Below are 23,244 nucleotides of genomic sequence, written 5' to 3'. Positions count from 1 at the left end.
CACTGTCACAGGCGCTGTGCTGAAGGAGTGCAGCACTGTCACAGGGGCTGTGCTAAAGGAGTGCTGCACTGTCACAGGCGCTGTGCTGAAGGAGTGCTGCACTGTCACAGGAGCTGTGCTAAAGGAGTGCTGCACTGTCACAGGAGCTGTGCTGAAGGAGTGCTGCACTGTCACAGGGGCTGTGCTAAAGGAGTGCAGCACTGTCACAGGGGCTGTGCTAAAGGAGTGCAGCACTGTCACAGGAGCTGTGCTAAAGGAGTGCAGCACTGTCACAGGGGCTGTGCTGAGGGCATGCAGCACTCTCAGAGTCTCAGTACTGAGGGAGTGCTACACTGTCAGAGGTGCTGTATTTTAGATGAGAAGTTAAGCTCTGGTCCTATCTGCCTGTTCAGGTAAATTCTAGGAATTGCAAGAATTATTTCCTAGTCCCTGGAAAACATCAGCTTCATCACTCGCAATTTATATAGGATGCAACAGCATTGAACAGGTAACAAGTTCATTTTGATGCTTGCGCTGTTCATGAGCATTTTCTCACCCTCTCAGCATATCCTTCCATTCATTTCTCCCTCATGTGTCTAGCTTCTCCTTGGATGTATCTATTCAAATACTCCTCCTGTTAGTCAGTTCCATACTCTCGCCACTCTCTCGGCAGCACGGTAGCATTGTGGATAGCACAATGGCTTCACAGCTCCAGGGTCCCAGGTTCGATTCCGGCTTGTGTCACTGGCCATGATAAATTGCCCTTAGTGTCCAAAATTGCCCTTAGTGTTGGGTGGGGTTACTGGGTTATTGGGATAGGGGGAGGTGTTGACCTTGGGTAGGGTGCTCTTTCCAAGAGCCGGTGCAGACTCGATGGGCCGAGTGGCCTCCTTCTGCACTGTAAATTCTATGATTCTAAAATTCTATGATAAAGAAGCTTCCCCTGAATTCCCAATGGCTTTATTTGTGACCATCTTATATCAATGCTCTTTTATGGCCCTAATATGGGTGTCTAATACGGGAGGTGGTGGCGTAGTGGTATTGTCACTGGACTAGTAAACCAGAGACCTAGAGTAATGCTTGGAGACCCTGGTTCAAGTCCCACCACTACAGTTGGTGAAATTTGAGTTCAATAAAAATCTGGAATTTTAAAAAAAGTCTCACGATGACCATGAAACCATTGTTGATCCATCTGCTTCACTAATGTTCTTTAGGGAAGGAAATCTGCCACCCTTATCTTACTCCAGAAGCATAGCAATATGGTTGACTCTTAACTGCCCCCTCAAGGGCAATTAGGGATGGGCAATAAAGGCTGACATAGTCTGCGACGCCCACGTCCCATGAAAGAATAAAAGATAGTCCCAAGTGGAAGCTTTGATGCACTTGATGGGCCGAATGGTCTCCTTCTGCCCTGTAGAGATCTTCTCTCTGTATAGTTTTTTAAAGTGTTGATGGTAGCCATGGTGCGGCGATGCCGGCGTTGGACTGGGGTGAGCACAGTAAGAAGTCTTGCAACACCAGGTTAAAGTCCAAAAGGTTTGTTTCAAATCACTAACTTTCGGAGCACTGCTCCTTCCTCAGTTGAATCCTCATCGGAGCATTTCTTTTGCATCTTCTCCAGTTCCTCTACATCTTATTATATACAACATGAAGACCAGAGCCATGGACAGTATTCCAAGTGTGGTCAAACCAGGATTCGATACAAGTTTAACATAACTCCTCCACTTCGGTAACTCCGGTTATCGATGGCTTCCTATATTCTGTCACCGTCCTCCTCTGCATTAACTATATTGCCCAGATTTTGAAATTGTATTCCTGACTCCCAATGGCTCCTGAACAATGGCTCCAAAGCGGAGCTTTGTGGAACACCACTTCCCTTCCTCATCTTTATAAAGCTGGTTGGCTGGTATTAACTCTTCATTTGCTCCCTTATCACAGCCTCTCAGACCTGACAGGAAGGAATGATTAGAGTGAGAGGAACAAAGGGAGTCACTCACCTCATCCACTTCTCTTTTGTTCAAGTCGAAAGTGATGTTGAAGAGGATCTTCAGGATTTCCATTGCACAGTCGGTTTGGTGACGGGCCAGTGGGGGTCCATCAGTGGCCACCTCATACATGTCCGACCACCTGACACTCAACGTGCTCTCCAAAGCGTCAGTCAGCAGACTCACCCCGCGCAGCTCGTGACCCAGCTGCCTGCGGATGTCCAGCCTCAAAGCGGTGAGGAGGAAGAGCAGACGGCAGTCAAAGAATTTGACCTCGTGTGTCAGGTCCCTCCCATTGTAGAGTTTGAGTCGCTCGGCTAGGCCGAGCACCATGTAGCTCTCCGCACCAATCGCCTGTGCTGCGGGGCTGTTGAACACCACGTTGCAGAGGCATTTCAGAGCCTCAACTATCACGTCAACGTCAGGCAACCCATCCACCCGTTCTTCACTATAATCAATTCCAGCGTGTTTGGCCAGAGTCCCCATGGCTCCCCTGGTGGTGAATGGCCTCAGGTTGTTCTTGTCCCGGGATAGAATGCGCACTGTTCCCAAACAGACCAACTGGCATGCTGGCTGCAAATCTCGCTCCAGAAACCTGATCACCAACTTGCCGAGTTTCTAGAAACAAAGGTCAAATGGAAAGAAAATAATGAGGGTGAAGAAACAGATCACAACTGAAGTCATTCACATCTTTATACCCATGTACACTTTTATCCACTGTGTCCATCACAAGGCAGTGCAAAATGAAATGGGTCTGTGTGGTGTAATGAAATAGGGGGACAGGTGGCATCGTCTTTCATGCTTCTGTGAACATTATCTAGATTTAACAGATGGTTTGTCATACCTCAGATTCACAAAATACAGCAAGAGGCCGATCAGTCCGTCACATTTGCTCTGGTGCTATTCCCTTTCCCGATATCCATTTATATAGTTCGCTTTCCGATCCTTCTCCAATTCCCATTTCAACAGTCAGTCTCTGCCTCAATATCCCTTTGTGAGGAATCATGCCCTGTTTTTTTTTTAAATAATCGTTATTGCCACAAGTAGGCTTACATTAACACTGCAATGAAGTTACTGTGAAAATCCCCTGGTCACCACATTCAGGCACCCATTTGCGTTCACCGAGGGAGAATTTAGAATGTCCACATTACCCAACAGCACATCTTTTGGGACTTGTGGGAGGAAACCGGAGCACCCGGAGGAAACCCACGCAGACACAAGGAGAATGTGCAGACACCGCACAGGCAGTGACCCAAGCCCGGAATCGAACCGGAGACCCTGGAGCTGTGAAGCAACAGTGCTACCCATTGTGCTACCGTGCCGCCCACTCTCAAAACCTTGATTGTAGAAACATGTAATTCAAATCTCTTCGTTCCTAGAATCATAGAATTTTGTATCCCGGAGGGGATCATGCCTGTGTCAGCTCTTTTGAAAGAGCTATCTAATTCGTCCCATTCCCCTGCGCATCCCCCAAAGCCCGGCAAATAAATATTTATCCAATTACCTTTTTCTATTTATCCACAGGATTTGAATGTCGCCAGCAAGGCAAAGCATTTATTCCCCTTTTTAGATTCCCCAGAGGTGGTGGTGAGCCGCCTTCTTGAACGGCTGCAGTCCATGTGGTGAAGGTCCACCCATTGTGCTGTTAGGGAGGGAGATACAGGATTTTGACCCAGGGACAGTGATATATTTTCAAGTCAGGATGGTGTGAGATTTGGAGGGGAATTGTGGTGTTATATAAACATACAAGATAGGAGCAGAAGTAGGCTAATTGGCTCCTCGAGCCTGCTCTGCTGTTCAATAAGATCATGTCTGCTCTGTATGTGCTACATAGACATAATATGTAAATCTAACTATATGTGCTCCCAAGCGTCTGTTGCCGTGTCATTCTAACTGATAAGAGGTTAGGAGCTTGGGAGGTGCTGTCGAAGGAAAGTTGTTGTCAAATCTGAGTTGCTGCTGATTTTGCTGAGGAACTACGTTTGATCCCGTTCCTCTGATCCCAGTGCCTGACAAATAATGAAAGTTAATTTAACTGGAATGGTATTGAAAAAGTGTCGCCCTGTATTCCTGTTGCCAGCTCAGTGACAGCGGTAGCTCAGTGAGGGCGGTTGTACGAATGTCGGGAGGTATCATCGGATTGATACGCTAATTATTACAGTTGTACCTGACAGACCCTCTCCCACCAAACAGGTTATATCGCGTCCAGGTGCCACGGTACCTGACATCACAAAAACAGGTTAGAAATGGGTGGGAACTCCTGAGAGCATGCAGCCAGAAATAGATTCACAACAAACAACTCCATCTCTCCACGGACCTGCCAGCAGATGTAAACAAAACCTGTTGCTGTTGTCAAAGCAGACACACAATGGGGCAAGAATCTGAGCACAAAGCTGCTTATTTCTCCCATCCTGTTCCATTCGGTAGCTCAGTACGTAGGTTGCACGGAATTTACCTCAGAAAAGACGGCGACGCCTCATTAATCCCCACAATAATGATGAGTGAGCTGATTAAAATGATCACGGGGGTTGTTGGGGATATCTGGAGGGTGGGAATGAAATTTTAAAATTAGGGCCAAGCAGTTTAGGGGTGATGTGAGGAAACACTCTTTCACGCAAAGGACGCGTGGGAACCTGGAACCATATTCCCAGAAAGTTCTAAACTCTGGGATTCAGTTAAAGCTTTCCAGCTCGATAAGAGTTTTTGTTCTTTTTGAGCAAGCTTATCAAAGAATACAGAATAGAATGGGGCAAAGGATACAGACCAGCCTTGTCCTAATTGACTGGTGAAACAGGCTCAAGAGGCTGAATAGCCTCCTCCTATTACACAGAAAATAGGAGCGTGAGAAGGCCATTCGACCCTTCAAGCCTGCTACGTTATTCATCATCATCATGGCTGATCAGGGCGGTGGAATGGGTGGAGGGATACAGGAAACATGGTGATGGGACATGTGGCTTCACAGCGCCAGGGTCCCAGGTTCGATTCCCGGCTTGGGTCACTGTCTGTGCGGAGTCTGCACGTTCTCCCCGTGTCTGCGTGGGTTTCCTCCGGGTGCTCCGGTTTCCTCCCACAGTCCAAAGACGTGCAGGTTAGGCGGATTGGCCATGCTAAATTGCCCTTTGTGACCAAAACAAGGTTAAGAGGGATTATTGGGTTACGGGGATAGGGTGGACGTGAGGAGCTTAAGTGGGTCGGTGCAGACTCAATGGGCCGAATGGCCTCCTTCTGCACTGTATGTTCTATGTAAATGCCACAAAGCTGTCTATGACACCAGGAAGCGAGGGGAGGGGTTGGTGAAGGATGACCATGGTGGGTGAGTGGGGGGGGGCATACATGGGTGAAGAAACTCTGAAGCTGTAAAATTTAACCGAGAGTCTGTGGAGACTTTGGAGTTCCTAAATTTGATTAGAGCGAATCTGGAGGATATTCAGTTCCCAGGGTGTCATTGCCCAGCTGGCCAGCTCCCAAATCAAATTTGACACTTGGAATGATGCTATTGAAGCTGTGGAGCGCAGTTTGATCACACCTCCAGGTAACCTAGTTCCAGCTTCTCCAATCTTCAATCACTCACATCCAGATATTATCCCAACCTGTTTCGATTCATGTCAGTTGTTCTTCTTCTAGGGAGCAGGTGTTAGTATGGAAGGGGTTTAATTGGGGGAGGTCTACATTGGGTAGTGGGTGTTGGTTACTATTGGAGGGGCAGTGCTGAGGGAGCCCGGCACTATCGAAAAAGCAGTGCTGAGGGAGCCCTGCACTGTCGAGAGGGCAGTGCTGAGGGAGCCCTGCACTGTCGAGAGGGCAGTGCTGAGGGAGCCCGGCACTGTCGAGAGGGCAGTGCTGAGGGAGCCCTGCACTGTCGAGAGGGCAGTGCTGAGGGAGCCCGGCACTGTCGAGAGGGCAGTGCTGAGGGAGCCCTGCACTGTCGAGAGGGCAGTGCTGAGGGAGCTCTGCACTGTCGAGAGGGCAGTGCTGAGGGAGCCCTGCACTGTCGAGGGCAGTGCTGAGGGAGCCCTGCACTGTTGAGAGGGCAGTGCTGAGGGAGCCCTGCACTGTTGAGAGGGCAGTGCTGAGCGAACCCTGCACTGTCGAGAGGGCAGTGCTGAGGGAGCCCTACACGGTCGACACGGCATTACTGAGGGAGCACGGCACTATTGAAGGGACTGTACTGAGGGAGCTCTACACTGTCTAGGGGGCAGTACTGAGGGAGCTCTACACTGTCTAGGGGGCAGTGCTGAGGGAGCACTGCACTGTCGAGAGGGCAGTGCTGAGGGGAGCCCTGCACTGTTGAGAGGGCAGTGCTGAGGGAGCCCTGCACTGTTGAGAGGGCAGTACTGAGTTGTCAGAGGGCATGACTTCCAGATGAGACAATAAACTGAGGCCCAGTCTGCCTTCTCGGCTGGACAAAGAAGATCCAAATGCACAATTTGAAGAGCAGCAGGAAGTTCTCCCCAGGGTCTCGGTGAACAGATATATCTCTACCAATATCACAGAAAGCACATTATCTGGTCATTATCACATTGCTGTTTGTGGCAGCGCTGTGTGTAAATTTGATGCTGTGTTTCCTTCACTACAACAGCGATGACACTTTAAAAAAAAGCTTCATTGGTTTTAAAGAACATTAGCTCTCCCTGAGGTCGTGAAAGACGCGATATAAATGTAATTTATTTTATATCTATGTAAATTCCTTTCAAAATGTAATTGGTTATTAGCTCTGTTATAAATTTTACCAGCAACAGAGATTGTCTATAATACATTTGAAATGCCTGACTATAAATCACAAGGTGGAGATTAATGTCAAAGAGCAGGTTTTTTCTATTTGTGACGTGCCAGAGAAAGGCAAATATCCATCTGTTCAACATCAGATTTTCCAATCCTGATTCACTCCACGAGCTTATTTCCTCTGAACCTATTAAGAGTGAATGATATTTTACTGCTCCGCTGCGATTGAAAGGCAATCATTAACAGATCAAGCCGTCTCGACAATGTTACTGTGTGCATGTAGACGGAGTCAAAGACTGAACCCCGGGTTTTAATGAGATTAGCCCCGAGCAAGTTCCAGATACCAGACGAACAGGCCTGGAGGCTGAGAGAGGAGAACAGGCCTGAAGGCTGAGAGAGGAGAACAGGCCTGGAGGCTGAGAGAGGAGAACAGGCCTGGAGGCTGAGAGAGGAGAACAGGCCTGGAGGCTGAGAGAGGAGAACAGGCCTGGAGGCTGAGAGAGGAGAACAGGCCTGGAGGCTGAGAGAGGAGAACAGGCCTGGAGGCTGAGAGAGGAGAACAGGCTTGGAGGCTGAGAGAGGAGAACAGGCCTGGAGGCTGAGAGAGGAGAACAGGCCTGGAGGCTGAGAGAGGAGAACAGGCCTGGAGGCTGAGAGAGAACAGGCCTGGAGGCTGAGAGAGGAGAACAGGCCTGGAGGCTGAGAGAGGAGAACAGGCCTGGAGGCTGAGAGAGGAGAACAGGCCTGGAGGCTGAGAGAGGAGAACAGGCCTGGAGGCTGAGAGAGGAGAACAGGCCTGGAGGCTGAGAGAGGAGGCCCGGCTGAGGGTTCTTCAGTTGGGCACGGTAATTCTCCCAAAGGACTCAAAAGAGGCAAAGTCTGATCCTTCCATGTAATCCAGCAGTTAAACAATGTTTCCCAGCTTCCATTCCTCTGTGGATTGGGACTTCACAAAGGGGGGAGCAACATTTCCAAACACACAACCAGAGGAAGGTTCCAGGGTTGATGAAAGGCTCTCAGGGTAGAGCTAGGCGGTTCGGCTAACACTGTTAGTGGATTCACTAGAACCAGGCTGGAGATCAGGAGTAAACCCTGTGGTGAATGTGTAACCACTATAAATTCACACTGTACGTTACTGTGTCCCTGTGGGCTCTGTATGTGAGCCGTTGCGCGGCTCTGCCCACAGGGGGAGATGAGGAGCATGTACAGGGCTCCGCCCCCAGCAGGAAGTATAAGTGCTGCAGGTCCTGCGAGTCCGCCCTCAGTTCAGCATAGTCGCAGGCAGGCTCAGTTGTAAGCCGATTAAAGCCACAGTTTACTTCAACTTGTGTCTCTGAATGAATTGATGGTCGCATCAAACCCCACTCACTGTAGAATCAGTGACAAACTACACTCACTACTGAATCGCTATCATACATTTTTCTCCCTCTGTTGCCCTTTCGGGTGAGATCAGTTCCGTTGTTTGTGATTTGCTGAGGGACGGGCCAGTGTGAATTTTATTGTAAAACTCATTTGTTTGCATCTTTGAAGGAGAACGCGGCACATTCCTCGAAGGTTCTGCCCATTGTCAGTGTACCTGACCTTGGAATAAATCACCGGCGTGGCGCACTTGTTCAGGGATCAGCGTACTGCCGCATTCTCCAAGAGCGACTCAATCCTGTAAGGAGACTTCATTTCACAGAGAAGCTTAGATTTGAAAGCCAGGTAGAGAAGGATCAGGGAGATGAGCAGATAAATCAGGGAACAGTGATCAACTTTTGCGGAGTTTGGGTTTTAAAGCCCTGAGGTGGAAGGAGGCCGGGAATCGAAAAGGAGGTGAGCAGATCTGCAATCTTTAAGTTTGAGTTCAAGCTAGGAGACGTTGGTGTCTTTTACAGACTGGCTGACGAGGGGAGGTCGAGAATAGGGCCGGAATAACGAGAGCAATGTCCATAAGCACGAGAAAGGTTAGAATGGGCAGAACTGAGCAATTACGGAATGGATGAAAGACCAATGTTTATCTAGTTCGCGTTCTGCTATCCTGGCCATCAAAGAATCAATGCAGCAGGCCAGTCGCCCAATGAGTCAATGCCAGCATTCTGTAGGCACAGTCCAGCCATTTCCCTACTATATCCCGGTTTACCTCCCTCAAATGCTCATCCTATTGAAATCAACACCTCTGCATCCACCACCCTTGTGGGCAGCGAGTTTCTGGAAAAAGCTTATTGCATAAAAAAGTTATTGCACACCTCCCCTTTGCATCTCTAGCACAAAGCCTTGAATATGTACCCTCTATATCTTGTCCCATTAACTAATGGGATCAGCTTCGCTTTGTTTATCTTGTATAAACCTGTCATAACCTTGTGCACCTTGATCAAATCTCCCCTCTGTCCTCTTTGTTTCAAGGTGAACAATCCCAGATTATCCAACCTAACCCTGTAGCTAAAATTCTCCACCCCGGAACCATTCTGATAAATCTCCTTTTTACCTTCACAGCCTTCCTATATTGTAGTGACCAGAACTGGACACAATACTCTAAACGTAGCCCAACCTTGAGAGAGGTTCAGTATAACGTCTCTGCATTTGCATTCAATAACTCGATCGATAACTCTATTAACGAAGTACAAGATACCCAGGCACTAAATACCTCGATCTATGCAGCACTTTGCCAACAACCCTCTAATTATAACCTGCCAGCTTCAAAGATCCATGAAGATGAAGCTGCGGGTCCCGCTGTCCCTGCTCACTCTTTAGAACCGTGCAATACATCACATCACATTCACTGTACTTGTTTGCCCATTCTGCTGGCCTATACCCTCTTGTATGGCTAACAGCGTCACATTTGCCACTCACCAATCCTCTGGCATCTCTCCCATTTGTAAGGAAGATAAGAGGATTGCGGCAAGCCCTTCCACCATCTTTACTCCCAACACCGACACGAAGAAGTCATTTAGTATTCTAGTCTTGCCTTGTCTCTCTAAACGCCGCCTTTGTCTCAACCATCTCGAAACCCAAATAACAATTTACTTGCCAGTAGAAGACTTTTGACAACTGACATTTTCTACATGAATCAAAGATAATGGAGTTGTTGACTAATCACAGTGGATAATTGCTATCAATGAGTCAACAGCAGGCACAGACAAGGGGGTGAGGAAATCCCCCACTGCCAGACAGCTTTAGAAAGCATCGATGCAAAGTCATTGGTTCCTCCAAAGCTTGCTACACTTGCCGTACATTGCGTCTCATTTACTATGATGTTGTTTCTCAAAGGAACCTCTCTAACCTGTGATTGTCTGAATCAATTTTAAATGCTTCCATCATCTCCCTAGGAAGCCTGTTCTTGTTGCATAGATTGACTGTTCAGGCACTGCACTGAAACACTGTTTCCACATATTAGCTTTAAATTTATGCCCCCCTCTACTGCTTACCATGCAGTGCATACTGGATAATGTGGGATTAGGAGAATGGGGAAAAGAGTTGGTCAATGGATTGAGAAGCGGGTCGCTGGAGTTGAGGGGTTGGGAAGAGAGAGTGGGAGGTTGAGTTGAGAAATTTGGAGGGGTCAGTGAGGGGGTGCGGGCAGTGAGGGGACGCCCCAGAGGGGGCGGCTCGATTGGATCGGAGGGAGGGTGGCTGGATGGGGTCGGGGAGAGGGGGGCTCGTTGGGGGTGGGGAGAGGGCGGCTGGATGGGGGTGGGGAAAGGGTGGATGGATGGGGGTGGGGAGAGGGTGGATGGATGGGGGTGGGGAGAGGGTGGATGGATGGGGGTGGGGAGAGGGTGGATGGATGGGGGTGGGGAGAGGGTGGATGGATGGGGGTGGGGAGAGGGTGGATGGATGGGGGTGGGGAGAGGGTGGATGGATGGGGGTGGGGAGAGGGTGGATGGATGGGGGGTGGGGAGAGGGTGGCTGGATGGGGGTGGGGAGAGGGTGGCTGGAGGGGGGGTGGGGAGAGGGTGGATGGATGGGGGTAGGGAGAGGGTGGATGGATGGGGGTGGGGAGAGGGTGGCTGGATGGGAGTGGGGAGAGGGTGGATGGATGGGGGTGGGGAGAGGGTGGACGGATGGCGGTGGGGAGAGGGTGGCAGGATGGGGGGGAGAGGGTGGCAGGATGGGGGGGGAGAGGGTGGCAGGATGGGGGGGAGAGAATGGCAGGATGGAGGTGGGGAGAGGGTGGCAGGATGGGGTGGGGAGAGGGTGGCTGGATGGGGTGGGGAGGGTGGCTGGATGGGGTGGGGAGAAGGTGGTTGAATGGGGGTGGGGAGAGGGGGGCTGGATGGGGGTGGGGAAAGGGGAGCTGGATGGGGTGGGGAGAGGGGGGCTGGATGGGGGTGGGGAGAGGTGAGCTGGATGGGGGTGGGGAGAGCGGGCTGGATGGGGGTGGGGAGAGGGGGGCTGGATGGGGGTGGGGAGAGGGGGGGTGGATGGGCGAGGGGAGAGGGTGGCTGGATGGTGGTGGATGGATGGGGGTGGGGAGAAGGTGGCTGGATGGGGGTGGGGAGAGGGTGGATGGATGGGGATGGGGAGAGGGTGGCTCGATGGGGTGGGGAGAAGGTGGCTGGTTGGGGAGAGGGCGGATGGATGGGGGTGGGGAGAGGGCGGATGGATGGGGGTGGGGAGAGGGTGGCTGGAAGGGGGTGGGGAGAGGGTGGCTGGAAGGGGTGGGGAGAGGGTGGCTGGAAGGGGGTGGGGAGAGGGGGGCTGGAAGGGGGTGGGGAGAGGGGGGCTGGAAGGGGGTGGGGAGAGGGGGGCTCGTTGGGGGTGGGGAGAAGGTGGCTGGATGGGGGTAGGGAGAGGGGGGCTGGATGGGGGTGGGAGAGGGTGGCTGGATGGGGGTGGGGAGAGGGTGGCTGGATGGGGGTGGGGAGAAGGTGGCTGGATGGGGGTAGGGAGAGGGGGGCTGGATGGGGGTGGGAGAGGGTGGCTGGATGGAGGTGGAGAGAGGGTGGATGGATGGGGGTGGGGAGAGGGTGGATGGATGGGAGTGGGGAGAGGGTGGATGGATGGGAGTGGGGAGAGGGTGGATGGATGGGGTGGGGAGAGGGTGGATGGATGGGGGTGGGGAGAGGGTGGATGGATGGGAGTGGGGAGAGGGTGGATGGATGGGAGAGGGGAGAGGGTGGCTAGATGGGGGTTGGGAGAGGGTGGCTGGATGGGGGTGGGGAGACTGTGGCTGGATGGGGGTGGGGAGAGGGTGGATGTATGGAGGTGGGGAGAGAGTGGATGGATGGGAGTGGGGAGAGGGTGGATGGATGGGATGGGAGAGTGGATGGATGGGGGTGGGGAGAGGGTGGATGGATGGGGTGGGGAGAGGGTGGATGGATGGGGATGGGGAGAGGGTGGCTGGATGGGGGTGGGGAGAGGGGGGCTAGATGGGGGTGGGGAGGGTGGCTCGATGGGAGTGGGAGAGGGTGGCTCGATGGGGTTGGGGGGCTGGATAGGGATGGGAGAGGGTGCTGGATGGGGGTGGATGGATGGGGATGGGGAGAGGGTGGCTGGATGGGGGGAGAGGGGGGCTGGATGGGGGTGGGAGAGGGTGGATGGATAGGGGTGGGGAGAGGGCGGATGGATGGGGGTGGGAGAGGGCGGATGGATGGGGGTGGGGAGAGGGCGGATGGATGGGGGGGGGAGAGGGGGGCTGGACGGGGGTGGGAGAGGGTGGTTGGATGTGGGTGGGGAGTGGGTGGCTGGATGGGGGTGGGGAGTGGGTGGCTGGATGGGGGTGGGGAGAGGTGGATGGATTGGGTTGGGGAGAGGGTGGCTCGATGAGGGTGGGGAGAGGGAGCCTGGATGGGGGTGGGGAGAGGGTGGCTGGATGGCGGTGGGGAGCGGGTGGCTCGATGGGGATGGAGGTGGGGGGAGGGTGGCTCGATGAGAGTGGGGAGTGGGCGACTCGATGGGGGTGGGGAGAGGGTGGCTGGATGTGGGTGGCTCGATGGGGGTGGGGGGTTATGTAGCGGATAGCTGGGGCTGAGGATAAGGGGTGACAGTGGAGAAGGGCCGTGTTGTGCAGGGAAGCTGTCACCATTCACAGCCAGTATCATGACAATTACTTGTCTGCTTTTTATTCTCTTCTCTCGTATTTCTCTTTTAATATTTTAAACAGGAAATATCGAGAAATCTCTCCCCACACCCAATCCTTTCTGCTTATGGTTTGATTAATTTTATTTGAAGGATGATCCTGGCTGGGTGAATTTGTTTTGGAGAGCAAGTCATCATGCTGCAAACCACAGTGTAACCAGGTGAAAGTAAAATGCTGATGCCCAGGATGCTGTAAACACTAAGTGTTGATAGAACTGGGGCTGGATTCTACAAGGATTCCTGACTAACTGCGTTAGTTGAATTGGCAAGCTGGGTTGAACTGACGATTGACAAACCTCCTCTTGCCAGTGATGTTGTCGCTGGCACATGCCCTGCTTCAAACCACTTTCCCTGATCATGCCCCCAACACTCTCACAGTTATCAGGCAGCACGGTAGCACAGCGGTTAGCACAAATGCTTCACGGCTCCAGGGTCCCAGGTTCGATTCCCGGCTTGGGTCACTGTCTGTGCGGAGTCTGCACATCCTCCCCGTGTGCGCGTGGGTTTCCTCCGGGTGCTCCGGTTTCCTCCCACAGTCCAAAGATGTGCAGATTAGGTGGATTGGCCATGATAAATTGCCCTTAGTGTCCAAAATTGCCCTTCGTGTTGGGTGGGGTTACTGGGTTATGGGGATAGGGAGGAGGTGTAGGGTGCTGATTCCAAGAGCCGGTGCAGTCTCGATGGGCTGAATGGCCTCCTTCTGCACTGTAAATTCTATGATAATATCAGGCTGGGAATAAATTAAACATCTTCATGTTAATCTCACTATTCCCTGGAAGGGACAAAAGGCCACTGCAAAAAAAAAAATTTCTCTGTTCAAAGGGGCAGAAGTGGAGATTTATTGTGTCTCTGCTGATGGGGAAATGTAGGACAAAATGTGAAAATGACTACATATTAAATATATCCTTGTTGCATCTATTGAGAACAAACTCCCCGAACCAGAGTTTTGCAGTAAAGGATATTGAAATATTAATGAAGCACCCATGGTGAACCCTGGAGGGTGAAGCTGTCTGTGTTTATCTTTAATTTGCTTTGGGATCCTGTGGATTATGAACTTCAATAAAAGCTGTTCATCATCTTTGAAACAACTCCACATGGGCCTCGCAATGACTTACGATATTTTTTTCTGAACTGATGCAGTAATCCTGACAATCTAATTGAACAAAATTCCGCATCCACCACGTCTTCCTCAGCCCTCTGCCACCTCGTGACCCTGTCCCCATCTCGTTGTACACTTGTCCCTCTGCCCCCTTCCTACCCCCGTCTCTCTGCATTCCCCTGTGCATCTGCCTGTCCTGCCCCTTTGCCCTCCCACCCATCCCACCACCCAATACCATCGCTCCTTTCAACACCTTACCTGTCTTAACTCTCTATCCTCCACGTCGAACAGGAAACGTTGGGAATTCTGAAAGAGAAAGATGGGGAACAGAAATTGCAATGAAGCAGAATCAATTCCTTGTGATTATTTCCACAAAAATCGGAATAAATGTTAAACAGAAATCAATGTACAGCTTACAGCGCTGAGAAGATTGCAGCTCCGGTTGGCCTGGTTCACAAACCACTCAGTATCTTGTTCATTTTCAGTTGGTACTGATGATTTTTATCGGGCAGTTTAATCACTGTTATGAAATGATTCAGTTTGCAATAAAGGTCAATGCAAGTGAAGTAACTGGGCTTCCTACCCATAGATTGTGAGGAACAAAGTTAACCTAGACGGCGGTCAAGCTTGGGATGATGGGTGCGTAACATTCACACCAGGCAATGACCACCTCAAACAAGAGAGGGTCTCACCCCACTTTGACATTCAAAACCATACCATCGCATCACTACCTTCAACATCCTGTAGGGGTTTGGGGAGGGGGCAAATAAGAACATAAGGGGGGGAATTAGGAGGAAACCATTCGGCCCCTCATGCCTGTTCAGCCGTTGTGTTGCACTCCGCCATGCTAAATGGGGAAAACTTTGAACAGATCTCGCAACTCAAGACTGGGCATCCATGGTGCTGTGGACCATCAGCAGCAGCAGAATTGTATTCAACCACAATCTGCAACCTCATGGCCCAGCATATCCCCCACTCTGCCATTACCACCAAGCCAGGGGATCAACCCTGGTTCAATGGGGAGAGCATGCCATGAGCACACAAGGCATAACTAAAACCCAGGTGTCAACCATGGTGAAGCTACAACACATGATTGCTTGTGTGCCAAACAGCATAAGCAGCAAGTAATAGACAGAGCTAAGTGATTCATAGAATCCTACAGTGCAGAAGGGTGCCATTCTGCCCATCGAGTCCGCACCAACCCTTCGAAAGACCACCCTCCTTAGGCCCAATTCGCTGCTCTATTCCTGCAACTCTACCCTAAGGGGCAATTTAGCATGACCAAACCACCTACCTCGCACATCTTTGGACTGTGGGAGGAAACCGGAGGACCCGGGGGAAACTCACGCAGACACGGGGAGAAAATACAAGCTCCACACAGTCACCTCAGGTCGGAATTAAACCCGGGTTCTTGGCACTGTGAGACAACAGTGCTAACCACTGTGCCACCTGCCGCCCCAATTCCACATAATTGCTTAGATCTAAGATCTGCAGTCCTGCCACATCCGGCCATGAATGATGGTGGACTATTAAACAACTCACTGGAGGAGGAGGTTCCACAAATATCCCCATCCTCAATGATGGAGGAACCCAGCACATCGGTGAAAAATGAAGCATTCACAACAATCTTCAGCCAGAAGTGCCGAGTGGATGATCCATCTTGGTCTCCTCCAGAGGTCCCCAGCATCACAGATGTCAGTCTTCAGCCAATACGATTCACTCCATGTGATATCAAGAAACGGCTGAACACACTGGATACTACAACGGCTATGGGCCGTGGCAATATTCCGGCAATAGTACTGAACTTGTGCTCAGAACTTGTTCACCCCTAGCCAAACTGTTCCAATACAGCTACTACACTGGCATGTGGAAATTTGCCACTGTGTGTCCTGTACACAAGAAACAGGACAAATCCAGCCTGGCCAACAATCACCCTATCAGTCTACCCTTCATCATCAGCAAAGTGATAAAAGTGCTGCACTCCACAATAGCCTACTCACTGACGCTCAATTTAGGTTCTGCCAGGGTCACTCAGCTCCTGACCTCTACAGCCTTGGTTCAAACATGGACAAAGGAGCTGAACGCCGGAGGTGAGGTGAGAGTGACTGCCCTTGAATTCAAGAAGCCCCAGCAAAACTGGAGTCAATGGGAATCAGGGTGAAAACTCTCCGCTGGCTGGTATCTGGTACAAAGGAAGATAGATGGTTGTGGTAGTTGGAGGTCAATCATCTCCGCTTCAGGACATCACTGTGGAAATTCCTCAGGGGAGTGTCCAAGTCCCAACCGTCTTCAGCTGCTTCCATCAATGACCTTCCTTCCAACATAAGGTCAGAAGTCGGCATGTTTGCAGATAACTGCACAGTGTTCTGCAGCATTCGTGACTCCTCAGATAATGAAGCAGTCCATGTCCAAATGCAGCAAGACCTGCACAATATCCAGGCTTTGGCTGACAAGTGGCAAGTTACATTTGCGCCACACAAGAGCCAGGCAATGACAATCTCCTATAAGGGAGGATCTAATCATCGCCATTAACATTCAATGACATTACCATCGCTGAATCCCCCACAATCAAAATCCTGGGAGATACCATTGATCAGAACTGAACTGGACTAGTCATATTAATACTATGGCTCCAGAGCACATCAAAGACTAGGAATCCTACGGTGAGTAACTCACCTTCTGACCACCCTCAAAGCGTGTCCATCATCGACAAGGCACAAGTCAGGAGTGTAACGGACTACTCTCCATTTGCCTGGAAGAGTGCAGCTCCAACAACACTAAAGAAGCTCGACACCATCCAGGACAAAGCAGCCCACTTGATTGCTACCCCTTCCAGAAGTATTCAATCCCTCCACCACCGACGAACAGTGGCAGCCGTGTGTATCATCTACAAGATGCACTGTAGTAACTCGCCACGGTTCCTCATGCACCACCTTCCAAACCCATTACCACTACCATCTAGAAGGACCCCACCAGCTGGAGGTTCCCCTCCAAGTCACTCACCACCCTGACTTGGAAATACATTGCCATTCCTTCACTGTTGCTGGGTCAAAATCCTGGAACTCCCTTTTTTCTAAAAACATAAATTTCGAGTGCACAATTCTTTTTATTTTTCCAATTAAGGGGCATTTTAGCCTGGCCTATCCACCTACCCTGCACATTTCTTCGGCTGTGGGGTGAGACCCACGCAGACACCGGGAGAATGTGCAAACTCCACACGGACAGTGACCCGTTGGCGGGATCTAAACCGGGTCCTCGGCGCCCTTAGGCAGCAGTGCTAACCACTGCGCCGCCGTGTCGCCCAAAGGAACTGCCGCCCTAACAGCACTGTGGGTATACCTACACCTCAGGGGCTGCAAGGGTCAAGGAGGCAGTTCAGCACCACCTTCTGAAGGGCAAGTGGGATGGGCAATACATGCGGGCCTAGCCAGCGATGCATGCATCCCATAAATGAACCTTTAGAAAATCAAAGCCAATCTTGTACCTCAGCTACTCTTTTCCGCACTGTCCCTATTTCCCTCGATTGCCTGAGTAGCAAAAATATGTTGACTGAATATACTCAATGACTGAGCGTCCATAGCTCTGTGTGATAGAGAATTCCAAAGATCCACAACCCTCTGAATTGTATCCTCGTAGATACAATTAAAGAGTTTCTCTGCTGGAGGACTGGGTAACGTTCGGAGCTGGAACACGACAGAACATTTCCCAATTTACTGACAGCTGGGTTAGAAATAAAAACAAAAAATGGTGGACAGCTCAGGAGGTCAGGCAGCATCTGTGGAGACAGAGTCAACATTTCATGTCACGATGACCCATCATCAGAACGAAGAAAGAAAGAATGCCAGCCATTCACATATTTTTTGTTTTTCTATACAGAGAATGTACCGTGCAGAAGGAGGCCATTCAGCCAATCGGGTCTGCACCATCCTCAGAAAGAGCATCCTTTTTAAGTTCATGCCTCCACCCTATCCCTGTAACCCAATGACCCCAGCTAACCTTTTGGGCACTAAGGCATGACAAATCCACCTAATCTGCACATCTTTGGACTGTGGGAGGAAACCAGAGCATCCGGAGGAAACCCACACAGGCACGGGGAGAAAGTGCAAACTCACACAGACAGTGACCTGAGGCCGGAATTGAACCCGGGTCCTTTGCGCTGTGAGGAAGTAGAGCTAGCCACTGTGCCATCGTGCCGCCCATTACCCATTGCCACTCTCTTTGCTTTTCGTAGCGTGTAACCTTTCAACATTTAATTGCTCCTGATCTCCACTCTATCACACTCCTTTGTTTTTGTTCACACTCCCTTTGTCTTGTGTTCCATGACGTCTTTGTCAGATCTCTCCTGAGCTCCCACCTTGTCTCTGACTTTTGCTCCACCCCCCTTAAAACAGTAGAAGGCCCATCACAACAACAGCAGCTCTGACGACAAGAGCCATCCAGGCTCAAAATGTTAGCTCCGTTCTCTCCCCACAGATGCTGTCAGACCTACTGAGATTTTTCAGCATTTTCTGTTTTTGGTTCCGATTTCCAGCATCCGCAGTAATTTGTTTTTGTATAAACTCCATCACGTCTCCCTCCCTTTAGCTCTAGGCGTCATTAGAATTTGAAATGTTAGCTCTGTTTACTTTCTCCAAAGGTGCTGCCAGACTTGCTGAGCTTCTCCAGCACTTTGTTTTTATTTCAGAACTCCAGCGTCTGCAGTAATTTGCCATTCCTGCCCCCTCCCCTGTCTCCAATTTCCATCTGCAATTTTTTCCTTTCGGGTTATAAAATTCAGAACTAAAGTGGTAAATTTTTGAAGAGTGAATCACGTCAACCACAACCCTCTTCACCCCAAAATAAGCTGGCCCAAGTAACGATGTAGCTGTCAGTTTATCATAAAACCCATCTGATTCACTAATGCCCCTTAGGGAAGGAAACCTGCCATCCTTACCCAGTCTGGGCCTCCATGAGAGCACCGGCCCGCCATAAATTGGGGGTTACTCCTCGCTGATCTCTGAAGTGGCTGAGCAAGGAACCAATGGTTCAAAAAGGCGAGCTCACTGCCATCTTATCGGGGCAACTAAGGTTGGACAATAAATGCCAGCATTGTCAGCAATGCCCACATCCTTAACATTAGATTACCCAATTATTTTTTCTTTTTTTTTTAAGGGGCAATTTAGCATGGCCAATCCACCTACTCTGCACATTTTTGGGTTGTGGGGGCGAAACCCACGCAGACACGGGGTGAATGTGCAAACTCCACACGGACAGTGACCCAGAGCCGGGATCGAACCTGGGACCTCAGCGCCGTGAGGCGGTTGTGCTAACCACTAGGCCACCGTGCTGCCCTCACATCCTTAACATTGATGGATAAAAACACAACTTGCATTTGAAGCCTTTAATGGATATAAGGATTCCAGGATGGTTCACGGGGCTGCAAAGGCTCATTGCACCCTCCAATGATCAGGTTCGGATTTGTAAGGGCAGCAAGGTGGCGCAGTGGGTTAGCACTGCGGCCTCAAGGCACCGAGGTCCCAGGTTCGATCCCGGCTCTGGATCACTGTCCGTGTGGAGTTTGCACATTCTCCCCGTGTTTGCGTGGGTTTCACCCCCACAACCCAAAAGATGTGCAGGGTAGGTGGAGTGGCCACGCTAAATTGCCCCTTAATTGGAAAAAATGAATTGGGTATTCTAAATTTTTTTTTTTTTAAAGTTTTGCATTTGTTTTTGCGTCTGTTAGTGCTGTGCTTCTTTATTTTCATCCTTCCCGGATTCAAGATTGTGGAAAATTAGAAAAATATATTTCTGTGCTAACTCTCCTGACACCCACGCGGCTCCACAAAGACACTCAATCACCCAACGGAGTGTTCATGGGGTTCAGCAAGACTGGTGCCGTGTAGCTTTACCTGTACCTCAAGGGCAATTAGGGATGGGCAACAAATGCTGACCTAGCCAGTGAAACCCACATCCTGAAAAAATGATTTGAATAAAAAAGAAACCTTCCCATAACTGAGAATGACAGCACTGAGGCCGGAGTGCTTTACACACTGGAGGGACTAGGCCACTCCCTGGTGTCTGATACGGATCTGCAGATTCAGCTCTCCATTTCAGACCCCCGGAAAACAATTGAAAGCCAAGCACCCACTCCCCAGTACTGAGCAAAAACATTTCCATGGCAACTTTAATTTAGTAAAATGTCCCAAGGTGCTTCACAGAAGTATTATCAACTAAAAATTGACACCAAGCAGCAGGGGAGCGATTAGGACCGATGACTAAATGCCGGTTGGAAAGGTGGACTTAAGGAAAGTCTTAAAGGAGGAGTCATGAGAGCAGGGGAGGCGGCCATTCAGCCCATCATCAGGGTCATTCCAGAAGGGAAGAGAGACTGGTAGAGAAATTGACAGAAGGGATTCCAAAGTCTCGGTTGTGGCAGCTGAAGGCACAGCCATCAATAGTGGAGCAATTAAAATCAGGGATGTGCAAAAAGCCAGAATTAGAGGACAGCAAAGATCTCAGAGGGTTGAGAGTCTAGAGGGTATCACAGAGCTCGGGAAGGACGAGGCTATGGAAGGGGTTTGAAAATTAGAATTTTGAATCAGCAGATTGGGGGGGGGGGGGGGGGGGGGGGTGCTGTGTGTCTTCCCAGGAGGGTACTTTCATGTTAGACTTCATCGTAGCCACATCTGTCCTCCACCACATATCAACCAGCAGTTCTTAGATGGTCCGCTGACCCTCACCTGCGGAAAACTCTGCAGAACTATATTTATTGCCAGGCCATGGAACGAGGCGCTGGACAGAGCAGATCCCTTCAACAGTTAAACCAGGTATATGAAAAGGACTAAAAATTCCATAGCCCCCCCCCCCCCCCCCACTATTGTCCCTATACACCAACTACAGTACCCCCCTCCACTAAACTACCTCAGAATCTCCATACCAATCTGTCCCCCCACCCCTTTACACACACACTCCCAATCTTCACCCAAACCTCTCTACCCTCCTCCCTCCATCCCCATGACAACAGGGAGATAAATGCACTTTTCGATTGATTTTGTGATTGTAGTTCTGTTTTGGGTTGGAAATTTAATGGTGTGTGAAATGTTGCTATCGACTGAAGTTCATACAATGAATAACTGTGCGAGCAGCTGGAAGTTTGGAGGAAAACAAAAGTGAGATCACAGAAACAGCTAAAATTAATTTCATGTTTCAATCCCATAGGTGCAACTCTGCCCAAATATTCCACTCACCGTCACTTCTAATACAAATCCAAAGACGAGAGTGAAGCTTCAGCATGTGCGCAAATAGGCTACAATAATCAGTGATCCACCCCCCAGACTCACCCACACATTCCCAGGGGCTCCACCCTGAACTAAACTGGCATCACAGACAGCAGCTCCCCTCCATCATACGCTGGGACCCCAGAGCGCCAGGCATCACTCTCAGAGCACCAAACTCCTAGATATTACCCAGCTGCCTGAGCCTTTCACAGTACAGCTGTAATCCATAGGAAGCTGCCACATCAGGCACTCAAGACACTGTGAAAGCAGCCTCCACGTCCAGCCTTGATCCATCAGGAGCCAGAATGATAAAGTTTTAGATGTCAGTGTCAGAAACCAAAAAGGACAATAGATATACCCAGCCGTGTCACCCCTTCCCCTCCCTTCCACCCCTCCAACACCCAGCCGTGTCACCCCCCCAACACCCAACCGTGTCACCCCTACCCCTTCCCCTCCAACACCCAGCCATGTCACCCCCTCCCCCTCCCCTCCAACACCCAGCTGTGTCACCCCCCCAACACCCAACCGTGTCACCCCTACCCCTTCCCCTCCAACACCCAGCCGTGTCACCCCCCCAACACCCAACCGTGTCACCCCTTCCCCTCCAACACCCAGCCGTGTCACCCCCCCAACACCCAACCGTGTCACCCCTACCCCTTCCCCTCCAACACCCAGCCGTGTCACCCCCCCAACACCCAACCGTGTCACCCCTACCCCTTCCCCTCCAACACCCAGCCGTGTCACCCCTCCAACACCCAGCCGTGTCACCCCTCCCCTCCCCTCCAACACCCAGCTGTGTCACCCCCCCCAACACCCAACCGTGTCACCCCTACCCCTTCCCCTCCAACACCCAGCCGTGTCACCCCTCCAACACCCAGCCGTGTCACCCCTCCCCCTCCCCTCCAACACCCAGCTGTGTCACCCCCCCAACACCCAACCGTCACCCCTACCCCTTCCCCTCCAACACCCAGCCGTGTCACCCCCCCCAACACCCAACCGTGTCACCCCTACCCCTTCCCCTCCAACACCCAGCCGTGTCACCCCTCCGACACCCAACCATGTCACCCCTCCCCTCCAACACCCAGCCGTGTCACCCCCCCAACACCCAGCCATGTCACCCCTCCCCTCCAACACCCAACCGTGTCACCCCAACTCTTCCCCCCCAACACCCAGCCATGTCACCCCTCCCCTCCAACACCCAACCGTGTCACCCTAACCCTTCCCCTCCAACACCCAGCCATGTCACCCTCACAACACCCAACCGTGTCACCCCTATCCCTTCCCCTCCAACACCCAGCCGTGTCACCCCTCCAACACTCAGCCATGTCACTCCTCCCCTCCAACACCCAGCCATGTCACCCCCCCAACATCAAGCCGTGTCACCCCTCCCCTCCAACACCCAGCATGTCATCCCTCCCCACTGCCCTCCACTCCACCCCCACAACACCAGCCAGGTCAGACCCTCCTTAACACCCAGCCGGGGCAGACCCTCCCCCAACACCCAGCCGGGACAGACCCTCCCCCAACACCCAGCCGGGGCAGACCCTCCCCCAACACCCAGCCGGGGCAGACCCTCCCCCAACACCCAGCCGGGTCAGACCCTCCCCTAACACCCAGCTGGGCAGACACTCCCCATACACCCAGCCGGGGAGGGCAGACCACCGCAACACCCAGCTGGGGCAGACCCTCCCCCAACACCCAGCCGGGGTGGGCAGACCACCCCAACACCCAGCCGGGGCGGGCAGACCACCCCAACACCCAGCCGGGGCGGGTAGACCACCCAACACCCAGCTGGGGCAGACCCTCCCCAACACCCAGACGGGTCAGACCTCCCAAAACACCCAGCCGGGGCGGGCAGACCACCCCAACACCCAGCCGGGGCGGGCAGACCACCCCAACACCCAGCCGGGGCGGGCAGACCACCCCAACACCCAGCCGGGGCGGGTAGACCACCCCAACACCCAGCCGGGGCGGGCAGACCATCCCAACACCCAGCCAGGACAGAGCACCCCAACACCCAGCCAGGACAGAGCACCCCCCCCCCAACCCCAACCCAACCCCACCAAACACGCAGCCGGAGCAGACCACCCAACACCCAGCCGGAGCAGACCACCCAACACCCAGCCAGGGTGGGCAGACCACC

At 51.8% G+C, this 23,244-nt stretch overlaps 1 protein-coding gene across 1 annotated transcript in view; it reads right to left on the bottom strand.

Annotated features, from left to right (window-relative positions):
- LOC119971827 (synembryn-A-like) overlaps positions 1-23,244 on the bottom strand; it is a 48,957-nt gene that overhangs the window by 24,860 nt on the left and 853 nt on the right. The window contains exons 2-3 of the mRNA XM_038808024.1: positions 14,104-14,151; positions 1,977-2,582 (exon numbers count right to left, since the gene is read on the bottom strand). Of these exons, the coding sequence (XP_038663952.1) occupies positions 1,977-2,582; positions 14,104-14,151 (654 nt within the window). The remainder of the gene's footprint in view (positions 1-1,976; positions 2,583-14,103; positions 14,152-23,244) is intronic.

This window comes from Scyliorhinus canicula, chromosome 9, assembly GCF_902713615.1.
Source record: "Scyliorhinus canicula chromosome 9, sScyCan1.1, whole genome shotgun sequence".
Classification (NCBI taxonomy): Eukaryota; Metazoa; Chordata; class Chondrichthyes; order Carcharhiniformes; family Scyliorhinidae; genus Scyliorhinus; species Scyliorhinus canicula.
This window is presented reverse-complemented; position numbering and strand designations above follow the sequence as displayed.